General features: G+C 46.9%; 1 protein-coding gene across 17 annotated transcripts in view; it reads right to left on the bottom strand.

Moving 5' to 3' along the window:
* Positions 1 to 16169: 16169 nt before the first annotated feature.
* The window catches only part of LOC134480972 (uncharacterized), a 33877-nt gene continuing 27097 nt past the window's right edge, over positions 16170 to 22949 (bottom strand). For 12 of the 17 annotated variants that reach the window (XR_010056058.1, XR_010056053.1, XR_010056061.1 and 9 more), the window contains exon 3: positions 17518 to 21476. Coding sequence is in view for 1 of the 17 variants with exons in the window: in XM_063270849.1 (XP_063126919.1) it covers positions 18440 to 18529; positions 18875 to 19137; positions 19649 to 19909; positions 20544 to 20694; positions 21293 to 21391 (864 nt within the window). In the remaining 16 variants the exon portion in view is untranslated. Of the gene's footprint in view, positions 16351 to 17517; positions 21477 to 22949 lie in introns of those variants that run through there. The other 5 variants (XM_063270849.1, XR_010056054.1, XR_010056049.1 and 2 more) reach the window with 5 other exon arrangements.

The raw sequence follows: 22949 nt of genomic DNA, 5'->3' as shown, positions 1-22949 counted from the left end.
TAATAAACAAGACAGAAAAGGAGAAATTGCAAGAAAACTGAGACCAGCTGGAGAATATGTTCACCCCAAAAGCACATTGGAATAAAATAAATATTTATGCTACAGAGATAAAGCTCTGTGATGAGCTGCATTGTGGATTTTGGGAAAGGTTACCATCAATACTAAACTCATTGACCGTGCCTGGCTGGGTGCTGCCTACTGCCCGTTTCTGCACACAGCCTGCAGTAGGGAGAGTGTGAGGGAGTTACAGAGTGAGCACAGGATGAGCAACCGCTGTGTGGTTCGGGATGGAGCCACGGAGATGGTATTGAGTCAATGGTCAGAACCCAAACTAACGGTGGAGTGCTGCCTAGAGCGGGTAGGTGGCCTGACGCAGACCAGAAGAGGTGGGCGCCCCCTGCTGGCGGACACACTTCCCGACACGTCCCAGCAAGGAACCACCAAGTGATTTCTCACCTCTGCAGGTCAGATTTCTTCCTCTGGAAAGGGAAGAATCTTTTTTGTGTGTTTTGTTGTTCTTAGCACACAAATATTACATCACAGTAGTTAAAGATGTAATTCATAAAACGATAAATTTCAGTCAAGAGTGAATGCTTTTAAAGATATGGCTATCGAGCCCCTCTTCGACGGAAGCCTACCAGAGGCATCCTGGAGTAGAGACAACTTCAAGCCTTATGCTTCAAGCCTACCAACAAGCCTCTGCTCCTGCCTCCTGACCCTGACCCTCTGTTGTGTCTCTTCTGAGGCCTTTGTTACTGCCAATGAATCGCTATGCCGAAAGACTGAAAATGAGAGATAAATCACTAGATAGGCCAATTAATAGGTAATCTAGACAGTCAAAAAATATACAAAAACAATAGGTTGATGATTGAAAGACAGATTAATAGATTGCCAGTAAATAGATGCATTAATGATAATAATAATGAGGTTGACACATGATATTTAGATAAAACTTAATAAAACTTCCCGTTGGAGGAATTAGAGAAAAGATTGAAAGAGTTGAAGGGGCTTGCAACCCCATGGGAACAACAATGCCAACCAACCAGAGCTCCCAGGGACAAAACCGCTACCCAAAGACTATACATGGACCCACCCATGGCTCCAACTGCATATGTAGCAGAGGATGGCCTTGTTGGGCACCAATGGGAAGAGAAGCCCTTGATCCTGCCAAAGTTGAACCCCCAGTGTAGGGGAATGTCAGAGTGGGAAGTAGGGTGGATGGGGAGGGGAACACCCTCATAGAAGAAGGGGGGGTATGGAATAGGGACCTTATGTCTGGGAAACCAGGAAAGGGAATAAATAACATTTGAAATGTAAATTTTAAAAATCCAATAAAAAAATAAAAATAAAAAAGAGGCAGTTAAAGACTAATAGATGTGAGTGCAAGATGCCCTCAGATTCCAGAAGAGGGCATTAAAGCCCCTGGAGATGGAGTTACAGCCAACTGTGAGCTGCAGGATACTGTGTTGGGAACCGAATCTGGTCCTATAGAAGGGTAGTGTGTGCTTTTAACCACTAAGCCATATTTCCACAAGCTAGTTGGTTGGAGTTTTGAGACAGAGTCTTACATATAGCCTAGGGTAGCTTCAAACTAGTGATCCTTTTGCCTCAAGGTCCTGTGAGCTATGACACTATGCCAGCCTTAGTTAAATGTTTTAAAGGTCCACTGGCCTCATACTGTTGAAGAAGTTCGACATCACACCAAATAAACTAATTTAATATTATGAAACCACACAGAATTTGCAGCTTTCAAGTTACATTTTATATACTTATTTTGCGTATGCAAGCATAGGTGCATGGGGGTGCATAGGTGCTGCAACATGTATGTGGAAGTCAGAGGACAGCTGGTTCTCTTCCACCATGTGGGTTCCAGAAATGGAACTCAGTTTGTCAGGCACGAAGACAAGCACTTTTACCCACTGAACCACCTCTGCTGACCCAAAATGTGCAACTTTTAAACATGCCGCATTTAAAACAAATCCAGGGATTTGTTTTAGAGAGGTCCACTATGCATTACAAGTGTGAGATTTATTCTCTATACTCTACAACCACATTTCTTTTCCTTGAAACTTTAGCAAAACTATTTGAATTAATCCATACATCAGTTAGTGCCCATTTTCATCAATACAGCCAAAGGCTGTATTTCGTTGTGCGAAACGGCAAGATGTGATATCTCGCCCTGTTGCTATAACAGAATATCATGATACTGTGTTCTCTATCAAAGAAAAAGGGTCATCAGGCTCAGAGTTTAGACTCCAAGATTAGATGGTTTCAGTTCTACCTCTAGACAGGGCCGTCTTACTCCATCACAATACGAAAGATGATCGTTATGATGGGGATCCCATAACAGAAAGGCATAGCAGTCTCCTGGCAAGACAGGAAGCAAGGTGTGGAGATTCTGAGGCCAGACGCATTGTCTTTATAACAATCTACTCTCACAGGACCCAGTGACCCAGTGTCTTAGTCAGGGTTGCTACTGCTGTGCTGAAACACCGTGACCAAAGCAACCTGGGGAGGAAAGGGTTTATTTGGCTTCCACTTCCACATCGCTGCTCATCACCAAAGGAAGTCAGGACAGGAACTCAAGCAGGGCAGGAACCTGAAGGCAGGAGCTGGTACAGAGGCCAAAGGGGAGTGCTTGCCCACCACAGCTTGTTCAGCCTGCTCTGTCATAGAACCCGGGACCACCAGAGGGTGTACTCATTCACATTGATCTGGACCCTCCTCTTCCATCACTAATTAGGATAATGGCCCTATTTCCTGCAGACCAATCTTATGGAGGCATTGTCTCAGGTGAGGCTCCCTCCTCTCAGATAACTCTAGTTTGTGTCAAGTTGACATAAAAGTAGCCACCCCACTAACTACCTTCTACAGCTACCATGCACACAGTGCTACACTAGAGACCAAGATTCAATCATGTGAGTCTCTGGGGAGAAAATGCTAAGCCACAGTCAAACCATAGCAGACAGAACAGCCCCTCACAGGGTTAGATAGATGGCTTTGTGGTTAAGAGCACTGGCTGGTCTTCCAGAGGTCATGGGTTCAAGTCCCAGCACTTACGTGTTGGCTCGTAACTGTCATAACTTCCATCCCACGGTTCTGATACCCACTTAAGACCTCTTGCAGCTCTGGGCATGAATGTGGTATACAGACACACATGCAGACAAAACACCAGCACAGTTAAATAAAATGGGTCTTTAAAAATTAGAAATTCAGAAAATGTTTTTGTAAAACATTAGGGCTTACAAAACACTGTCTTATTTTATTTTAAGATGTACAGCATGGTATTCCATCGAAACAAAACTTGAATTTTTTTTTTCCTCTGTTTGGCTTTTGTAAGGGAGTTTGTGAGTTGGGGTGACATGTGGCTGTCACGACTCTTACCGCGCAATGTTCTTTGCTCCTCGAATCTGAGAGGAATTGGTTTTCAATGGGATTCAATTCCTATGGGCACACTTCATTTTCAAATCTGAATGCTTCCACAGTGATGTGACATTTTTAGAAGCCCTTTGGATATGTCTTTTCAGTTGTACTGATTTTATTGAAATGCCAACTATAACAAAGCTAAAATCATAAAGGTAAATATTTAGATCAAAGAACACATTTATGCCTGATTTTTAAAAAAAATAAGTTAAATTTAAGATCTGCAAGAAGAACAAGAACACTGTAGAATGTTCAGTTTTGGTTCCTCAGAAATGAAAAAAACATATTGTGAGATATATATATATGTATATATGTATATGATTATATACATACATTAAAATCTTGTAAATGCATTCATTTTTTAACCCAGCAGTTTTCATTCTAGGAATTTAAAAGAATCCCTTTATGCACGTACATAAACATGCACACACATCCACAAATGCACACACATATACATGCACACATGCACATATATACACATGCACACACACAAACATATGCACATGCACACACATGCACACATACACATATACACATGCACACACACATGTGCACACATACAAACCTCAAGAAGGCAGAAGGGGAACTGTCTGGGAAGAGGACAGGGATCAATAGGTGGGAAGGAGGAAAGAGAAGGAAACAGTGTATGGTGAATACTATAAAATGCACTGTGTATGTGTATGAAAATGTCACAATGAAACACATATATTAATAAAAGCTTTTTAAGGGGAGTAAATGGAAATGTGACACATGCCTATAATCCCAGATTTTACAGGAGTTCGAGGACAGCCTGAGCTACATAGTAAGTTTAAGGCTAGCCTGAGCTACATGAGGCTGTCAAGAAATAAAATCAGAAAGGGAAGGGGAGGAAAGAAAAAGAGGAAATGGGAAAACATTTCAATAAATATATCTTAATCATCCCAGAAATATTCAATATAAAATATCTAATATAAAGTTGGCACCTCTGTGGCCATGGGTTCTGCACCCATAGATTCAAGCAGTTGTGGAATCTAAATGTTGGGGATGGGGGAAAGAAGTTATACCCTGTTCTGTGCACATCACCCTGACAGTCACCCACAGCCCTCAAGACAATTTGCTACAGACCATGTACACATAACATTTATCACAGTAATTTCTTACAACGGTCTGATTATAAGACTGGCATGTTGTGTGTTACCCATGTGCTTGCCACTTAGCCACACCCTCAGGCCCTGAGAATAGTGCAATACACGCAGAGTCTTGTGTTACATGTGGCTTCGGGCATCTACTGGAAGCCTTGGAACATGCGGCCTACAGATAAGCGAGGGCAGGAGGGATCCAGGAGTCACCACTAGGAAACCCAGCAAACACAGTACACTGTTTGGCAGAATGTGGGACCATGTGGTCATGTTGTGAAGCCCAAGAATATTTGTGAATGTTGAGGGTTGTAAAGTAGATAATATTATAATGCTAATAGTACTTTCTAGGAGTAGTCATTGAATTAAAATAGCATGATATATGTACCAAAAAATTAACAGAAATATATTAAAGAACTGACTCCGAGTTGAGTGTAGAAAGGCTGTGGCATTTATTCTGCCTGGTTGGACTCCGCTTGTGTACTCAACTCCACTCTATCTGTGGACCTGACTTTGGGAGATTTGAACTGAGAAGTCCATGTCCTTTCCTTGTAAATATGGATAGGTGACAATTAAAGCAACAGAGATGATGTGGTCTGACAGTTGAGATGGGGCTGGTAGAGCCACTTCCACCAGGATCTCTTGGAATATGAAGAATGACTCCTACAATGTGTGTTTGTGTGCATGTGTGTCCGTGTATGTGTCCCTGCAGTTGAGATGTGGTTCCTCAGTTTCCTGCTCCTGCCGTGTGTGTGTGTGTGCGTGTGTATGTGTGTGTGTCCTATGTGCAGTTGCCTTGTAGTCCCTCAGCTTGCTGCTCCTGCTGTGTGAATGCACTCATGTGTGTGTGCATGTGTGCACCTGTACATGCATGTGTGCATGTGTGTGTCCCTGCAGTTGAGATGTGGTTCCTCAGTTTCCTGCTCCTGCTGTGTGTGTGTGTGCGTGTGTATGTGTGTGTGTCCTATGTGCAGTTGCCTTGTAGTCCCTCAGCTTGCTGCTCCTGCTGTGTGAATGCACTCATGTGTGTGTGCATGTGTGCACCTGTACATGCATGTGTGCATGTGTGTGTCCCTGCAGTTGAGATGTGGTCCCTCAGTTTCCTGCTCCTGCTGTGAGTGTGTGTGAATGTGTTTGCATGTGTGTACTATGTGAGTTGACATGTGGTCCCTCGGGTTCCTGCTCCAGCCATCATGCGGTTGACCATTATGGATATCTAGCACCTGGAGCTGTAAATCAAAGGAAGATTTCCTTATGTTGCTTTCACCAACAACAGAAAAGCAGTTAACCCTTACGGTGCCCTCTCTGAATTTCTCATCCATAGACTGTATGGACATGATGAAGTGGTTACTGTCACTTGCCACTAAGTTTGAGGGGCTTTTTACACAGCAAAGATAACAGAACAGCATGTTGCAGCAGGAAGCACACTATAGATAACAAAAGTACAAAAATACTGCACAATCGGCAGAGGAGATGAAGGGCTTGAGTGAGGCAGGGGTCAGGGCTCAGGGGATAAAGTGCCTGCAGTCCATGCATAAGGGTTCCTAGAACCCACATGAAGGCTGAACATGACACTTGCAGAGCTGTAACTCCAACATAAGAAATGTACAATAAGGGCTGGAGAGATGGCTCAGTGGTTAAGAGCACTGACTGCTCTTCCAGGGGTCCTGAGTTCAATTCCCAGCAACCACATGGTGGCTCACAACCATCTGTAATGAGATCTGATGCCCTCTTCTGGTGTGTCTGAGGACAGAGACAGTGTACTCACATACATGAAATAAATAAATCTTAAAGAAACTGAAAGGTGCCCATTCATGTCTGGCAAAGGCTTTATCATTATTTTTTAAAAAAGAAATATATAATATTAAGTGAAGTAACACAGCTTCAAAAAGGAAAACACTGCACGTTCCCCATGTATGCAGATCGTAGTCTCCTGTGTATGTGTGTGTGTGTGTATGTGTGCCTGTGCGTGTGTGTGTGTGTGTGTGTGTGTGTGTGTGCCTGTGTGGGTGTGTGCATGCAGGTGTGTGTGCATGTATGTGTATGTGTGCACGTGTGTGTGAAAGAAACTTGCATGTTCCCCCATGTATGCAGATCATGGTATCCCATGTATGTGTGAGTTTGTGTGTGTACATGCATGTGTGTGTGCATGTAAAGATATACATGAGCATACAGTACAGCATGTAGAAAGAACACAAAGGGCAGGCAGTGGGTCGTGAGGAAGAACTGGACACAGGCAATGGATGGAGGACACAAAACTAATAATTTTTCTAGTTTTGACCCTGTTGTGGATTTTCCCTTTTTCAGTTGTGAATAAGTGCATAATGATATTCAATAAGAAAAAAAACCCACAAAACCCAGTGTGGATCTCTACAGCTTCAGAATGGTGACTCTAACTGCAGGAGTTCAGTGAGATGTGTAGACTTGGGGTCTGGTTAATTTCCCTATGTGATTTTTTTATATTCGCAAGGTTTTTATAATATCGCTTCAGCAAACAAGTAAAAACACTGGCTGGCTTCCTTGACAGCGGCAAAACCGGGCAGCCCTCAAAAGATCATGCGCGGAGAAGTAAGGAAGGTCCTTTGGAGAGTACCATCCACGGCAGTGGGGTGGTGAGATGGACAGCCAGACTTGGTGCAGCGCTGGAAGTTAAACTAAGAGTACTTGAAGGTGGGGTCAGTGTGGGAGGAGAAGATGCTCATGCCTGGGCAGCTGAACCAGAAGCACACATCCAGATGTCCAGAGCAGCGAGTGTTTACCTCTCCTATCCCCAGACACTGATGGGGCAGCATAGTGCCTCTGAGACACAAATGATGCTTTCACAAATGATGCTTCTTCTCTCTGTCTTCCGGGCACTGAGGGACCTCCACCGTTTTCCTGGTGAGGCCATTGAGTCCTTAAGGGCTGCTCTGTGACTCAGTCACCTCCAGCAAGCTGCACATCTTATAAATGATCACATTAAAAGTTGGGGTTCTGGCATGTGGATTTGGGAGGGCCGCACCAAGCTTACACTGGGAAGCAACAGGGGAACAGATATAAGTGACCATGGGCTGAGGGTTCAGGTAGTCAAATATGGCCAGTGCCCTGACTACAGGAGGGTGACTGAAGGAGGAGCAGAGTTTAGGGTGAAGTGTAGCTTGGGGACATGCTGGCAGAGGGAGACTGTGAGTTCTACTGGACATCATCAATAAAAAGGCTTGGATGCTCGGGACATTTTGAGTGACGTGGTGCTGGCCCAGCATGTACAGGGTCCTGGGTTCAAGTCCAAGTAATGGACATAACTGTGATAGACAATTAGGACTTTTAGGATGTTCAGAACGGTAATGAAGGGAGAAGGTGCGCCTCAGTCATCAATGTGAGAGTCTCTGGCTTGGAGAACTGAGATGTATTTTAAGCTCTGGGCCTACATGAGGCCACCTAGGAATTGGGTGAGAGGAAATGCAGTGTCTGGATAAACCCTCCTGTGTCAAGCATCTCATTTCTTCCTGCAGCGAGCCTCTCCTTTCTGCAGTGAGCCTCTCGTTCCTAAGGCGTCTACAATAAACAGCTGGAATTACAGTTAAAAGGAAAAGCCTAAGTATCGTCTTGTGGAAGTCACTAGAGCATCCCATGGGGGCTCCTTCTCACTGGAAACAGAAGTCACACTTGGAAGGGAAAGCGGAGACGACTCAATGAAGTGGGACTGTTCATAGAAGTGGGGCACGACTGCAATTCTCTGGGGTTGGCAGAGTGGGAATTTCTGCATCCTTCGAGAAATCAGAAGGAAGATTACCTGAGTTCAGGACCAGTGGCCATGAGCAGAGAGCAGCCCAGTGCAGAGACAACCAGCTGGGTAGATGCTCCAGTGTCTCTTGGTCCATCCTCAGCTCTGGGGGCATCTGAGAACAAGGATCAAGGCGGTTGCTACTGTAATATCATCCCCTGTGAGGCCCACAGGAGGGACAGAATGAGGAAGGCACTCTTGGAGAGGACACAGGGGCAACTGAGATCACAGTTACCTCCCCTTGCACGGGAGAACCATAAATCATCTTAACACTTGGATATGGGTGGCCCCTCCACACCGACCCAGTCTCTCGCTCTCTATGTCTGCCTTTCTCTCTCTCTCTCTCTCTCTCTCTCTCTCTCTCTCTCTCTCTCTCTCTCTCTCTCTGTGTCTATCTTCCTCTCTCTCTCTCTCTGCCTGTCTCTGTGTGTCTATCTCTGTGTGTCTATCTCTGTCTCCCTCTCTCCCTCTGTGTGTGTGTCTGTCTGTCTTTCTATCTCTCTGTGTGTATCTCTCTGCCTCCCTCCCGTCTGTGTGTGTGTGCAGATCTACGCCTGTGCATGGAGATGCAGGCACCCCATGAATGTGCACTGGAGGCCAGAGGAGGATGCTAGGTGCCTTCCTCTGTTGTCCTCTGTCTTAATCCCCTGGAATGAAGTCTCTTGTTGGAGCCATTTTTCAGCTTGACTGGCTGTCCAGTGACCCACCTGTCCCCTACTCCTGTCCTCTAGAACTGTAGTCACACGTTCACGCAGCCACATCCACTGTTTTATGCAGGTGCCTGGGACCTGAACTCAGGTCTTACCCACTGAGCCATCTCCTCTGCTCCAAATTTGAGATGTGTGTCTAGCATTAGACACCAGACAGCACTGACACCGTAGGCTAGGAACAGTGGCTCTCTGTCCTGTGCGCAGCCTCTTTCCTCAGACCTGGGATGGAGAGCAAGAGAGAAGCCACCACTTGGAGATGAGAGAGCTCAGAGTTTACCACAACTCTCTCTGAAGAAAATCTCCTCTGACTCCAGCACGCTGTTTTTATTTGGTTTATGCATCACGAAAGCCATTTGGGGACACCTCTCTTCCAGTCCTTCCCGATGTTTTCAATAGAATGCGAGCACAGGATCTCCTCTTCGGGCAAAAGTCCCACTATCTTCCTGCTGTGTGTTTACATGGGACCTTAGGACCTTTGATACAGTAAATTGGAAAGAAAAAATAGCAGTCCAATAAATGACATTGGGACATCAATTAACATCCAAGGGCAAACACTGAGTCAGTCACCATACCATACCACTAATATAAGTCAACTCCACCATGCTCGAGCATTAAAGCAAGCCCCGAAACATTGAAAATAAAAAGGGACCAGGAAAGCCTGGAGATGGCTCAAGTGAAGCACTTCTGCCTAAGTCAGAGGAGTGAGTTCTCCAGAACCTGTGTGAAAGTCAGATGCCGTCACCCACACGCCTGTAGTCCCAGTATGTGTTCACGTGGAGATGGGAGGCAGAGACAAGGGCATCCCTAAATGTTTATGGGTCAGATAACCTGACATCTACAGCAGTGAACAACAGGAAGATTCTGTCTCAAAGTAAGAGAAAGGCAAGGACTCACAACTGAGGTTGCCCTCTGACCTCCACCTCTCTGTGTATCTATCTATCTATCTATCTATCTATCTATCTATCTATCTATCTATCTATCTATCTATGTTTCTATCTCTACCTCTCTCTGTCTCTCTGCCTCTGTCACCCTTCTGTCTGTCTGTCTGTCTGTCTGTCTCTATCTATCTATCTATCTATCTATCTATCTATCTGTTTCTATCTCTACCTCTCTCTGTCTCTCTGCCTGTCACCCTTCTGTCTGTCTGTCTGTCTCTATCTATCTATGTTTCTATCTCTACCTCTCTCTGTCTCTCTGCCTCTGTCACCCTTCTGTCTGTCTGTCTGTCTGTCTCTATCTATCTATCTATCTATCTATCTATCTATCTATGTTTCTATCTCTACCTCTCTCAATCTCTCTGCTCCTGTCACCCTGTCTGTCTGTCTGTCTGTCTCTATCTATCTATCTATCTATCTATCTATCTATCTATCTATCTATGTTTCTATCTCTACCTCTCTGTCTCTCTGCCTCTGTCACCCTTCTGTCTGTCTGTCTGTCTGTCTGTCTGTATCTATCTATCTATCTATCTATCTATCTCTATCTCGTCCTCTCTCAGTCTCTCTGCTCTTGTCACCCTGTCTGTCTGTCTCTATCTATCTATCTCTATCTCTTCATCTCTCTGTCTCTCTGCCTCTGTCACCCTGTCTGTCTCTCTAACACACACACACACACACACACACACACACACACAACACACACGCACGCATATACATGCATGCACACCATACACACCACCAACAAAAAAAGCCCTGTGGACTAGAAATAGAGAATAACATTTTAACTCAGCAAAAACCTCACATGTGAAACTTTTTTCCGAGTCTGGGGACCCTGAGAAAGTGCTCTGGAGACCAACTTCAGAAAACCTCACCGTCCATAAACCCGACTGCTGGGCTCTGAGATCTGTCAGTATGTCATTGAGCTCACACTACCCAGCCTGTTACTCAGCACCGGGCGGCACTTCCACAGCCCACACCCAGCTTCATGCCCATGAAGACTCGGGCTGTCAGTCTCTCAAGCTCCGACAGGACCCACACGGGGTCCTGTGCTCACAAGGCCACTTGACTTTTGTTGAGTGAAAATCTGACATTGATGTCTTGAAATTATCTATAATTTTCTAACAAGAAACCCTAAGTGTTTCTCGTTGACCCTTGCAAATGCTGTGGTTGATCCTACCCAGAAACAGGAGCCCCAGGTTGCCAGCATTGGCCCAGGGATGCCCTGGCTCTTTGAAGAACTGGCCCTCTTAGTACTGCACACTAGTCAAAAGTGTTCCTGTCCGGTCTTCCCTCCCACCTCTTCATGACCCTTTCCACTTTCTCACAATCCTTTGCCATAGTGCATCTCTGTGTATCTGGTCACATCTCAGTGTCTGCTCCTTGGAGAGAGCCAACAGCTTGCATGGTACTGGGAGAGATCAGATGATACAGGGAGAAAGATCTAACAATGTTTTACCTTCGATTGGCTTGCCTATCATTTGATGGGAAAAGAGAAACTATGACTATGATAGGAAAGTTGGACAATGACAGCCATTGTCACAGGTAGTAATCCCATTGTTGAGGTCATCGGTGGGGGCCTAGGGGGCATGCCCAGTGGAAAGGGACCGGAATGGAAGGCGCAAGGATGTTGGCATGTGACAACTCTTGGGATAATGGAGTCTAGAAAGACAGTGGTGCTGGCTGAGCCCTGCTCCTGGTGACCCTGCTGCAGAAAGATGTACTGCCTGCTGGCTGGCACAGAGTCCAAGCCAGGAGACCTTGGAGGAACTCGCAAGGAGACCTGTGAGCTGCAAAGGGCAGAGGCAACTCAGACCAGCAATAAGGAGAAAGTTCGGCTCTATTGCGGGTGCCTCTAGAGATGTTTGGAAGCTCAGCCAAGGCAGACATCAGGCCTTCACAGCCAAGGCTCAAGGGAAGAAAAACTATGGCAGCAACCCAGCCTGTAGAATAAATCAAACAGAAACAGACAAAAGAGAGTCCAGGAGGGAGATAGCATGTGGCCTCTTCAATCCAGCTTCAGGGTCTAGGTTGGACGTCAAATGGGTGGAGGTGAGTCCCGTGTGCAGTTACTACCTCTCCCACTACATGGCTCACCCACAGCTTAGGTGTCTCTTTCAACAGAAAAGCATCTTTCCTCTATTGAAGTCCAGCTACTCCAAAAATTCTCTGTGCTTACTTTCATGCTTTTCTTCCTCCTCCCCCTCCCCCTCCCCATTGTCCTCCTCCTCCCCTCCCCCTCCCTCTCCCAATCCTCCCTCTCCTCCCCCTCCTCCTCCCCTCCTCCCCCCTCCTCCTCCCCTCCTCCTCCTCCTTCTGCAGAAAACTGGGGAATTATAGACTCACACAGAGCGCAGTTCTGTAAGTTGGTCTTGTTTCAATCAAGAAAATCCTCCCAACAGTCTGGAGTCCATTTCGTTCCTTCCTACTCTGCAGCCCCCTTTGAGGCTTCCTGCTGGCCTCAAATTTGTTTTACATAGGATGGCTCTGGATTACTTTTAAAGCCCGGTTTGATACAGTCTGGCTCTGGAGCTCAGCTCTTCCACTCCAGGGGGAGTTACGGCCTGGCTTTCTGCTGATGTGAGTTTCTTTGTAAGCCAGACTTTCCTCTTTCTAACATTTTCTTATACATTTCAAAAGAGCAGAATGGATATAGGCCAGAAAATGGAGGCTGGGGTCTCCTTACCCAGCGGTGGAATGTTTAAAGTGGCTGTAACTTGTACATGACAATGAAATCTGTATTTCAGGTTCATTCTAGCTCTTTGTGATCGTGGGCTTCTGAGAGTGTGGTGTGTAGGGTTTCAACCAGATGATACATTAGGATGTGATTACTTACTGCATAGGAACATTCGATCAGCAAATATTTACTAAGTGCTTTGGTCTTTTCGTTATCATTCCCAAATATTTGCTGCTGTTCCCTATGGGGAGATTATGCATCCATGTGCCAGTGGCATCGGGAAAGCCACTTTCTTATCCAATGAAAAGTCAATAGAGGGTCACATGTAACTTCCAGGCAGAATCGGAAAGAGTCAATGCAAGGTTCACCGCGTCCTTCTCCCCACCCCCTGTTGGTGACTGGAGATGTTCCTGACTGAGTCCCACAGTTGATGAAGTGGAGTCACAGAAGCAGCACAGTGGACAGACATGGAGTCATCAGCTGATTTCTGTTGAGGGAACAGAATGTCTGATAGTTGTGAATTATGCCTTTTGGTCATGCTTTGGAGAATGGGAATTCCAAGATCAGGGGCTGCAAATGGGGCAAGTCCTTGAGCTGTGTTATCTCATAGTGGAGGACAGGCAAGTATGTGCAGAGTATGAGAGGCCAGATTTACCACTGCCATTGCTGCTGCTGCAGCCTTCCTCTCCTCCTCTTCTTCTTCCTCCTCCCTTTCCCCCTCCTCCTCCTCTTCCTCCTCCAACAACAACAACTCCTCCTGCTTCCTCTTCTCCACCTAGTGTTTATTTATGGTGTGTGACATGGTGTGTGATATGATATGCATGTGTGTATTGTGCTGCCTGTGTGTGGTGTGTGTGTGTGTGTGCAAGTATATCTATGTAGTATGTATGTGTGGTATGTGAGTCTGGTATGAATGTGTGGTATGTAGGTGTATGGTATGTGTCTTTGTGAATGCATATGTGTGTGGTATGTATGTATACACACATGTGCAGATGCACATGTGTGTAGAAGTGTCTTGAGGCCTCAGGTCAAACTTAGGTTTTTCCTCAGGCACCCAGATGTATTCACTCAGTCACAGGATTCCTGTCTCTACCTTTTCAGAACTTGGCCACCACAGCCAGCATTTTTATGTGGATCCTGAAGTTGAGCTCTGGTCCCAATGCTTGCATGAGTTCAAGTCCTGGCTTTAACAACTGAGCCACCACAGCGCCCCCTCTAACAAGTTACTCTGTATTTCCCAATAATGTTTAAGGGCTCTGACTCTTCTTTTTTTTTTAAATAAGAGGACAATTTTTTTTCAGCATTTCACAGAAGAAATAACAGAGCTGGCAAATTGGGATTTCAGCTGCTGGGAGGAGAGAGATGGAAAAAGAAGAGAAAAAAGTCACTGCTTTCTAAGGTAGGAGTCAAGACACAGGCAGAAATGCAAGCCAGAAGGCAGCTGCATTTCCAGGGAAAGATAAGGCAGTTCCCAGAGCATGGAGAATGCCCAGACTGTCCAAAGAGTAAGCTTAGGTTTGGATAGGGTATAGTGTGGAGAGATGGAAAGAGAAAAAGTTATAGTTTTCTGTGTCAAAACTCAGAAAGTGGGCGGACTTAGCGAGTCTGCAGGCAGCCACATGGAGGGAGAGGCACTGGGGATGCCTGAGTGCATACTTCATTAAAGAGATAATTTTCCTCCTATTTTCTTGTCTCATCTTTCATTGCATCAAGTTTCTTCCTGCCTCGTGGTTTTAGGATGGTTTTCTTCACTCGAATGCTCTCCCGGATGTGCTACATCCCAGCTCCAGGGACTGCTCTCTAACAAGCTGTAAACCATGATTTTCTCCGTATCACAGGAAATCTCAGGCTCTACCTGGGAAAGGGAGATGCATGCCGTCTACAGCAGAAGGATATAAGCAATCGCTTAACCAAGCTAAACGGAGTTGGTGTTGGGGGTGACTGACCACCAACCATGCTGCCTGTTAAAAGGTGCCTCCATACTGATAACAAGGACAACTGAATTCAAACTTGAGTTTCAGCAGTAACAACCATGCACCACAGCAATGAGCAATTACTCTTTTGTGATTACTGACCTTTGGGGGGATCATTTATGCAGCCTCCCATGACCAGCAGATTCCATTATATGTCCATCAGTGTGCTGATAATGTATGATTCACTTACCTCTATTAGACCATAGCCTCAAAAAGGTCTGCTTTAATGAAAAAAGTTTTAAATTGGGGCAACCCTTATGTTCCATCAGATTCCCAACTTCCCTTGAGCAGCAGAGTGCATTACAAAGAGCTCAGCTACAACGCAGACACTGACAGAGACGCTCTGGTGGACAGAGTGATAGCAGAAACTTGGCAGATCAACCTCCCCAAGGATCAAATCCAACCCAGTGCCAGACATCTGGCTAACAGTCAGTGAATATTTGTTGAATAAATAAGCAGGTATATTAATTCCCAGGAATTCTTTGAGGACTCTCCAAGGAACTATAGAGAATTTTAAATCCTCTTTCATGAATGATTGGTCCCTACAGGGTTCAGATGTGATGGTCAAATTCATGTGTGCCAACAAGGGGATGGAGCAAGGCCGGGAAAGGCCCACGTCTTTTCCAGCCAGTTGTTCCTATGTTCCTGCACTCACGATTCTCACGGAGACGTTAATGATGGCTATTAACCAGCCCTCTTAAGTGTTTCCTGTCACATCTTTTTCAGTGGTTCAGCCGCTGCAGAAAGGCGAGTAAATAGACAAGAAGCACAAGGGCAGATCTGATCATTTACACATTGGCAATGAGTCCTAAAGCAATTACTCAATCCCTCTGTCTCTGGATGATGCTAAGAAACCAGTAAGCCTGAGAGAACTGGCCCAAAATCGTGCTTTCAATGTAAAACTACTTTGGTGGTTTGAACGAAAAACACTGCCCCTCCCCATCCATAGGATTATACGCCATTCCCCAGTTACGGTTACGGAACCTTTAGGAGGCAGAGTAAGGCTGGAAAAGGTATGTCACTAGCGGTGGGCTTTGTGATTTAACAGTCTCACTAACCATCACACCCTATTCCCTACTTCCTGAGTGCTGATGAAATTCGATGCGTCCACTTCCGGTCTCCCAGGCAGCCCTTGCGGTCTTGCTGCCCCGCCCTTCCCACCATGATGGATCCTATCCCTTGCAGAACTGCAAGCCGAAATAAACCCTCTTCTCATCTAAGTTGCTTTTTTGACAGGATATTCCATCACAGCAACAGAAAAGTGATACAGTTGCTCCCGGAAGTTTCTCTCTTTTTTTCCTCTTTCCCTAAGCGTGACCTGGTAGACAGAACGATGCTAAGGCTCATATCACTCTCAGTAACAGCACTCTTTTAGCAGAAGACATTTCTGAGGTAACAGTGGAAGAGGAGGATTTTGCTAGCAAAAGAGCAGACTAAGATAGGAAATGATGGGGTTGGGGATTTAGCTCAGTGGTAGAGCGCTTGCCTAGCAAGCACAAGGCCCTGGGTTCGGTCCCCAGCTCCGAAAAAAAGAAAAAAAAAAAAAGATAGGAAATGATTTCTGAACTCTCCCCTCTTCCAGAAAGGCTGCTTTAACTGCGGGTTTCTCAAATCCATGTAAACCGTACAGCTGAACACACAAGGAAGGAGGCGCCACCGCGAACACAGAAAAGCTGAGGAAGAACCAGCACGCTGGTGGGCTGGCGCTGCTGGGAGCACTGGGAGCTTGGCGTCAGTGTCATGGTAGCGCTCAGGTCCTGAAAAAGAGGAAAGGAGAAGGAGCCAAACTCACAGGAGGAACTGGGCCTTTGAACAGCTGTAGCTTTAGCAAAAGGACAATTGGTTAGTCCGCTCGTGTAGCTGCTACAGAACGCCATACCTGTGACTTATAAATGACAGAAATTAGTTCTTATGTCTCTAAAGCTCGGAAATCCAGGATCCTGGTGCTGGTGTGGTCAGGTTCTAGCTGCAGATTTCTCAGGGCTGCTTTTGTCCTTGTGGGCAGAAGGAATTCAAAATGGAAAGCTCTCTGAGGGCTTGGGATAAAACTAACCACATCCGTGAGTGCTTCATCGAAGACCTAACCACCCTTGAAGCCTCTGCCTCAGAACACAGTATTTGGGGTTGTATTTAAATATATAAATTTGAACTCTGGGCAGTGGTGGCACACGCCTTTAATCCCAGCACTTGGGAGGCAGAGGCAGGCAGATCTCCCAAGTTTGAGGCCAGCCTGAAGTTCCAGGACAACCAGAGCTTCACAGAGAAACTATGGCTCATAGATAGATAGATAGATAGATAGATAGATAGATAGATAGATAGATAGATAGATAGATAGATAGATAGATAGATGATACATACATACATACATACATACATTGATAGATACATAGGTAGGTACATATATACACAGATAATGTACTGGCTGGTTTTTTTGTGTCAACTGGACACGAGCTGAAGTTATCACACAGAAAGGAGCCTCCCTTGAGGAAATACCTCCATGAGACCCAGCTGTAAGGCATTTTCTCAATTAGTGATCAAGGTGGGAGGGCCCAGCCCCTTGTTGGTGGTGCCATCCGTGGGCTGCTTGGGTTCCATGAGAGCAAGCTGAGCAAGCCAGGGGAAGCAAGCCAGTGAGTAACATCCCTCCATGGCCTCTGCTTCAGCTCCTGCTTCCTGACCTGCTTGAGTTCCAGTACTGACTTCCTTTGGTGATGAACAGCAATGTGGAAGTGTAAGCTGAATAAAATCTTTCCTCCCCAACTTGCTTCTTGGTCATGATGTTTTGTGCAGGAATAGAAACCCTGACTAAGACAGACAGACAGACAAACAGATACAAAGTTGAGAGATTGAAAAGCTCTCAGGGAGAACTTTCCCTCGGGATGGAGACCCTCTAACTCCAAAGACCAGACCGAGACACCACAGGATGCAATCAGCAAGAGGATTTGGTTTATTGTTGGGATACACAGGCACAGGCACCTGCGGGCGCTTCAGTCACTCGGGGGACTGGCGCGCCCCACAGAACCAAGGATGGGCTTTTATAGGATTTTGGGGAGCAGAAGCAAGCATACAGAAGCAGATGCATGGTTACAGGGATATAATTGGTGGATTCTAATATGGCAAGGGTTTAGCCCGGGGGCAAGTTTCCTAGCTACCTTCCTGAAACATAACGGCTGACTCGGCCCCCCAAGGGTTCAGCCCGGGGGCAAGTTTCCTAGCTACCTTCTTGGAACATAACTACTGACTCGGCCCCCCACCAGGGTGTGGGACCTCTCCCGGGGCTTTTTTCATTGTCAGGTGCTCAACCGCAGTCGTCCTGTTGCCAGGCCTTCAACCAAACACATCCTGCTTGGCAGCTGTTTTGTACTCAGTGTTTTAACCTTTCTCTGAACCAGTCATCTTAAGTACAGCCTTGTAAAATGGCGTTACTGCTGCTAAGCTGGGGTCTTTCATTCCCCCATTTTTTTTTTTTTTTTGCTAACTTTGAGTGAAATCTTTCACTCGACTTGGTCAAGAAATTTCTGTCTAGTGGGGGCTTATTCCCCCACTGACTCTAGGCCACAAAAGGACTAGGAGGAGCCACGTAGGAGTTTTAACTTTAAGGGGTTTGGAGTGCGCTGAACTCTCCATGTCTGGGGTGTAGTGTTGTGATTAGTCAATTCCTCAGACCGGACTGCCTTGACGTGTGGTGTGTGGATCTAAGCCGAGACTCCGTCTACCTTTAGGGCGGTCGGGGTAGTCAGGAGGACGGTGTAGGGTCCTTTCCACCGTGGCTCGAGATTCTTGGTCTGGTGTCTGTGCACCCACACGGTGTCTCTAATCTGGAACGGGTGTGGCACCACCGGATGTTCAAGCTTGTCCTGGTAAGCAGCGGCCAAAGGTCTCCAGACGTCTCTCTGTACAATCTGTAGGGCCTGTAAATGGGCCCTCAGAGAAGGGCTGTCAGCAAAATCAGCAATGTTTGAATCAAAGAAATGGACAAATGGGGGTGGTGCTCTATATATTATTTCAAAAGAAGTTAGACCATGGGGGCCCGGGGTATTCCGGGCCCGATATAGAACTAGGGGAAGGAGGGCCACCCAATCCTTTGAGCCAGTTGCAAGCATAAGTTTGGAGAAAGTCTCCTTAATTGTTCTATTCATGCGTTCTACCTGACCTGAACTCTGGGGTCTATAGGCACAATGTAATTTCCAATCAATCCCCAGCAATTTGGCCACCAACTGACTTACTTGGGAGACGAAAGCGGGCCCGTTGTCTGACCCCAACGCTTGAGGCATGTCATACCTGGGAAAGATTTCCTCGAGGAGCTTCTTGGAGGATTTTTGTAGTCTCGTGCTTTGTGGGGAAGGCTTCGACCCATCCTGAGAAGGTGTCTACAAACACTAGGAGATACTTGTATCCATATATACCTGGTTTAATTTCAGTAAAATCAATTTCCCAATGGATGTCGGGACGGTGTCCCCTAGGACGAACTCCTTGTCCAATCCTGGTCCTTCCCGGGTTAACCTGAGCGCACACTTTGCAACTCTCAGTCACCTTTTGTATCGCTTTGTCCCGATTCAAAAAACACAGATTTATCTCTTCCCGATCTAGTAAGGTTTTCATCTTCTTAAACCCCAATTGGGTTAATTTATGTAAAAAGGAGATCAATTCAAAAGTCCTTTGTAGACCCACTGTTTTAGTTGAGGGTGGTAGATGGCCCCCATTTTTTTTTAGGAGCTCTATGTCCTCATGGGCGTAAACCCAACTGGTTTGTCCCACTGGTGGGGGCGTGGGTTGGTCTGGGCTATTTAAGGACAAGATTTGTTTGCTCATGGCCGCTTTTCGCGCCGTGGCATCGGCCAGCCGGTTTCTTCGTGCCTCTGGGTTGTGCCCTTTCTGGTGTCCTGGACAATGTACTCAGTCTTTTGGGCAAGAATAGGGCTTCTAAGAGGGCCAGAATTTTAGCCATATCTTTACCCTCAGATGTGAGCAGCCCCCGCCTCCGGTAGATCTCCCCGTGGATGTGTGCCGTGGCAAAGGCATAACGGCTGTCTGTATATACATTTAGCCTCTTACCTTTTGCCATCTTGAGCGCCTGAGTCAAGGCGATGAGTTCAGCCCGTTGTGCGGAGGTACCAGCAGGCAGGGCTTTCGCCCAAATCACTTTGTCCTCCGTAGTGACCGCAGCTCCAGCCTTTCGCTCTCCCTCTGCCAAGAAGCTGTTGTCATCCGTGTACCATGTGTGGTCAGCATTCTGAAGAGGCTGGTCCGATAGGTCCGGCCTGGTTCCATGTACTTCTGCGAGGATTTGTAGGCAGTCATGCTGTTTTGTCTCCTCTGGTAGAGGAAGCAAGGTGGCAGGATTGAGGGCGACTACGGGTCCAAACTGAACCTGTTCTGCATCCAGTGAACAGTTACTGAGCAAATTGTAAGGGTTTGGAACAGTCGGATGAATATCTTTTATCCTCTTGTTGACCTTTCTCAAGTCTTGTATTGGCCTATAATCTCCAGTGCCGGGTTTCTTAACAGGCAGAAGAGGCGTATTCCAAGGCGACCGGCAGGGGACTAGGATGCCTTGATCTAGAAGCCTCGTAATGTGAGGCCTTATAAGCTTTATGTGACAGGGGGTATTGTTTTATGGAGACTGGAGTTGTAGTGGCCTTTAACTGTATAATTAAGGGGGGCTGTTGGAGCGCCAACCCCATCCCACCAGTCTCTGCCCAAGCCAGTGGAAAATTCGTGACCCAAGTGTTTATTTCTAGGGATTGTGGCTTGTCCTGTCCCGGTTCATATAGTCTATATTCATCCTCTAGTTGTAGGGTTAGAACTTGAAGGGGAGTTCCGTGGGGGCCAGTTATTTGGGCCCCTCCTTCCTCAAAATGAATTTGTGCTTTTAGTTTGGTGAGCAGGTCACGGCCCAGCAGGGGGTACGGGCAGTCCGGAACATGTAAGAAGGAATGGGTCACCTTACCAGTAGCCAGCTGAACCCGGCGGTCCGTAGTCCATCGGTATTGTTTCTCACCAGTAGCTCTTTGTACCCAGGCCGTCCGGTCGCTGAGTTGTCCTGAAGCTTGAGTGAGGACTGAATGCTGGGCTCCTGTGTCTATCAGGAAAGTAACCGGCTGCCCCCCAACTTTAAGCGTTACCCTGGGCTCAGGGGGGGGGGGGGTCCTGGCCCTGACCTCCCTAATCTTTATCTAGAGCCAAGAGGGAGGTTCGTGGTCGAGGCTTTCGGGGTCCGCCAGGCTTCTTGGGGCACTCTCTAGCCCAGTGCCCTTTCTCTTTGTAATAGGCACATTGATCTTTATCCAGCTTCAGCCCCTTTCGAGCTCCCCCCTATCTCCCTTCCTTTCTTGGCCCTGAACTACGGCGGCCAAGATTCGACTCAATTCTCTCTCTTATTAAAAATCTTTTCAGCTTCTTTAAGTAAATCCTGTAATGTATAGCCCTGCAAATTTTCTAACCTCTGTAACTTAGTCCTGATATCTGGAGCAGCCTGCCAGATGAAGGACATAGAGACACTCGTCATTTGTCCTGGGTCATCTGGGTCATAGGGAGTGTACATACGGTAGGCCTCCTTAAATCTCTCTAGAAAGGCGGAGGGAGTTTCTCCTGCTTCCTGTAATACCTGTTTTACCTGAGCCAAATTAGTAGGGCGTCGTATAGCCCCTCGGAGACCCGCTAGAAGCAACTGGCGATAAAGGCGTAGGTGTCCCTTACCTTCAGCTGTATTAAAATCTCAGTTTGGTCTCTTAAGTGGGAATGCAGCATCAATTTCCTCAGGCAGCTGGGTGGGACGCCCATCATCTCCCAGAACATGCTTTCTGGCCTCTAGGAACACTCTTTGTTTTTCTTCTGAGGTTAAGAGGGCCTGTAAGAGCTGTTGGCAGTCATCCCAAGTAGGCTGGTGAGTAAGTAAAACAGATTCTATTAGGTCGGTGAGTGCCACCGGATCTTTGGAGCAGTCATCCCAAGTAGGCTGGTGGGTAAGTAAAACAGATTCTATTAGGTCGGTGAGTGTCACCGGATCTTTGGAGAAAGAAGGGTTGTGTTGTTTAAAACGGCCAGTATTGGGTCTGGCCACCGGTTCCCTGTCTAAGTGGGAAAACCTGGGAGGTTGAATCTGGCATCACCTCGCGCTTATTGCGCAATCTCCCTGCGACAGGGGAGAAACCCTTATCAGACTGTGGCCCGGCAACTGATCTGGCCGGCGGCTCTGCCTCCTCCGTTTCAGCCGGGCCTGTCAGAGAGAAGATCTATGAGAGGGGAGTTTGGGTCTGCCGGGAGGACAGGTTTCTTAGTTCACAAAGGTAGAGAGAGAAAGACATGGCCGGCGGACCGGGCGGGGCCGAGGGGACAGGCTGGGGGTTGAGGGGAGGCCAATTCGGGTCCATGAAGGGTTCCGCCTGGGGGGGGGTTAAGGCAAGACTCTCTCAAGTGATAATATAAGAAACCTGGTCAGGATGTCCGTGGACGACCCGATCTTTAACCTGTAAAATAATGATCTTATTAAATGTGTCATTCACTGGCCATCCTGCTCTGAAAGTGGGCCACTCGGATGTGTAGAGAGTCTCATTTTCCTCTTTTTTTTTTTTAACCTCGACGGACTGGTTGTGTGCCTGGTCGTGGACGTCTTTCTAATGATCAAGAGTGAGACTTAGGGGCGTTGTTAGGGACTGTCCCATGTTAGTTCTAAGGAAGATTAGAACACAGAGAAAACAAACAACACCAACAGTCAAACAAACAACAGACAGGCGTGCTGCACGGCTTTGGTACCAAACTGAAAGCAAAAAGTCAGATGGAGGTGGCAAAGGTCCGGGGCCCTCTGAAAGCCAAAAATACAGACAGAGGTGCCGTTAGTCCGGATCTTTCTCCTCTCCCAGATTGGGCCCCGAAAAGTCGGGCCCCTAACACCCTTGGAACGTCTTCCAGGGCTGCGGGGCGAGAAGTCCGAGCTCGTCAGCTCCTTCTTCGTCCCGCCCAAATTCCAAACAACCTGGCTGAGCGCTCACAGAACAGACCTGGCTGAGCGCTCACAGAACCTGGCTGAGCACTCACAGAACAGACCTGGCTGAGCACTCACAGAATAGACCTGGCTGAGCGCTCACAGAACAGACCTGGCTGAGCGCTCACAGAACCTGGCTGAGCGCTCACAGAACAGACAGAATAAGACAGAACGAGACAAAATCAGACAGACAGACAGATGCCGGCCGGCTTACCTCCCAGTGGGTGGTCGGTGGTCCCTGGGTGGAGGATCTCCTTTCCCGGCCAACGCACCAAATGAAAAGCTCTCAGGGAGAACTTTCCCTCGGGATGGAGACCCTCTAACTCCAAAGACCAGACCGAGACACCACAGGATGCAATCAGCAAGAGGATT

The sequence above is a fragment of the Rattus norvegicus genome, chromosome 11, assembly GCF_036323735.1.
Source record: "Rattus norvegicus strain BN/NHsdMcwi chromosome 11, GRCr8, whole genome shotgun sequence".
Taxonomy (NCBI): Eukaryota; Metazoa; Chordata; class Mammalia; order Rodentia; family Muridae; genus Rattus; species Rattus norvegicus.
Note: the sequence above shows the minus strand (reverse complement) of the source record. Positions and strands in the feature narration are given on the sequence as shown.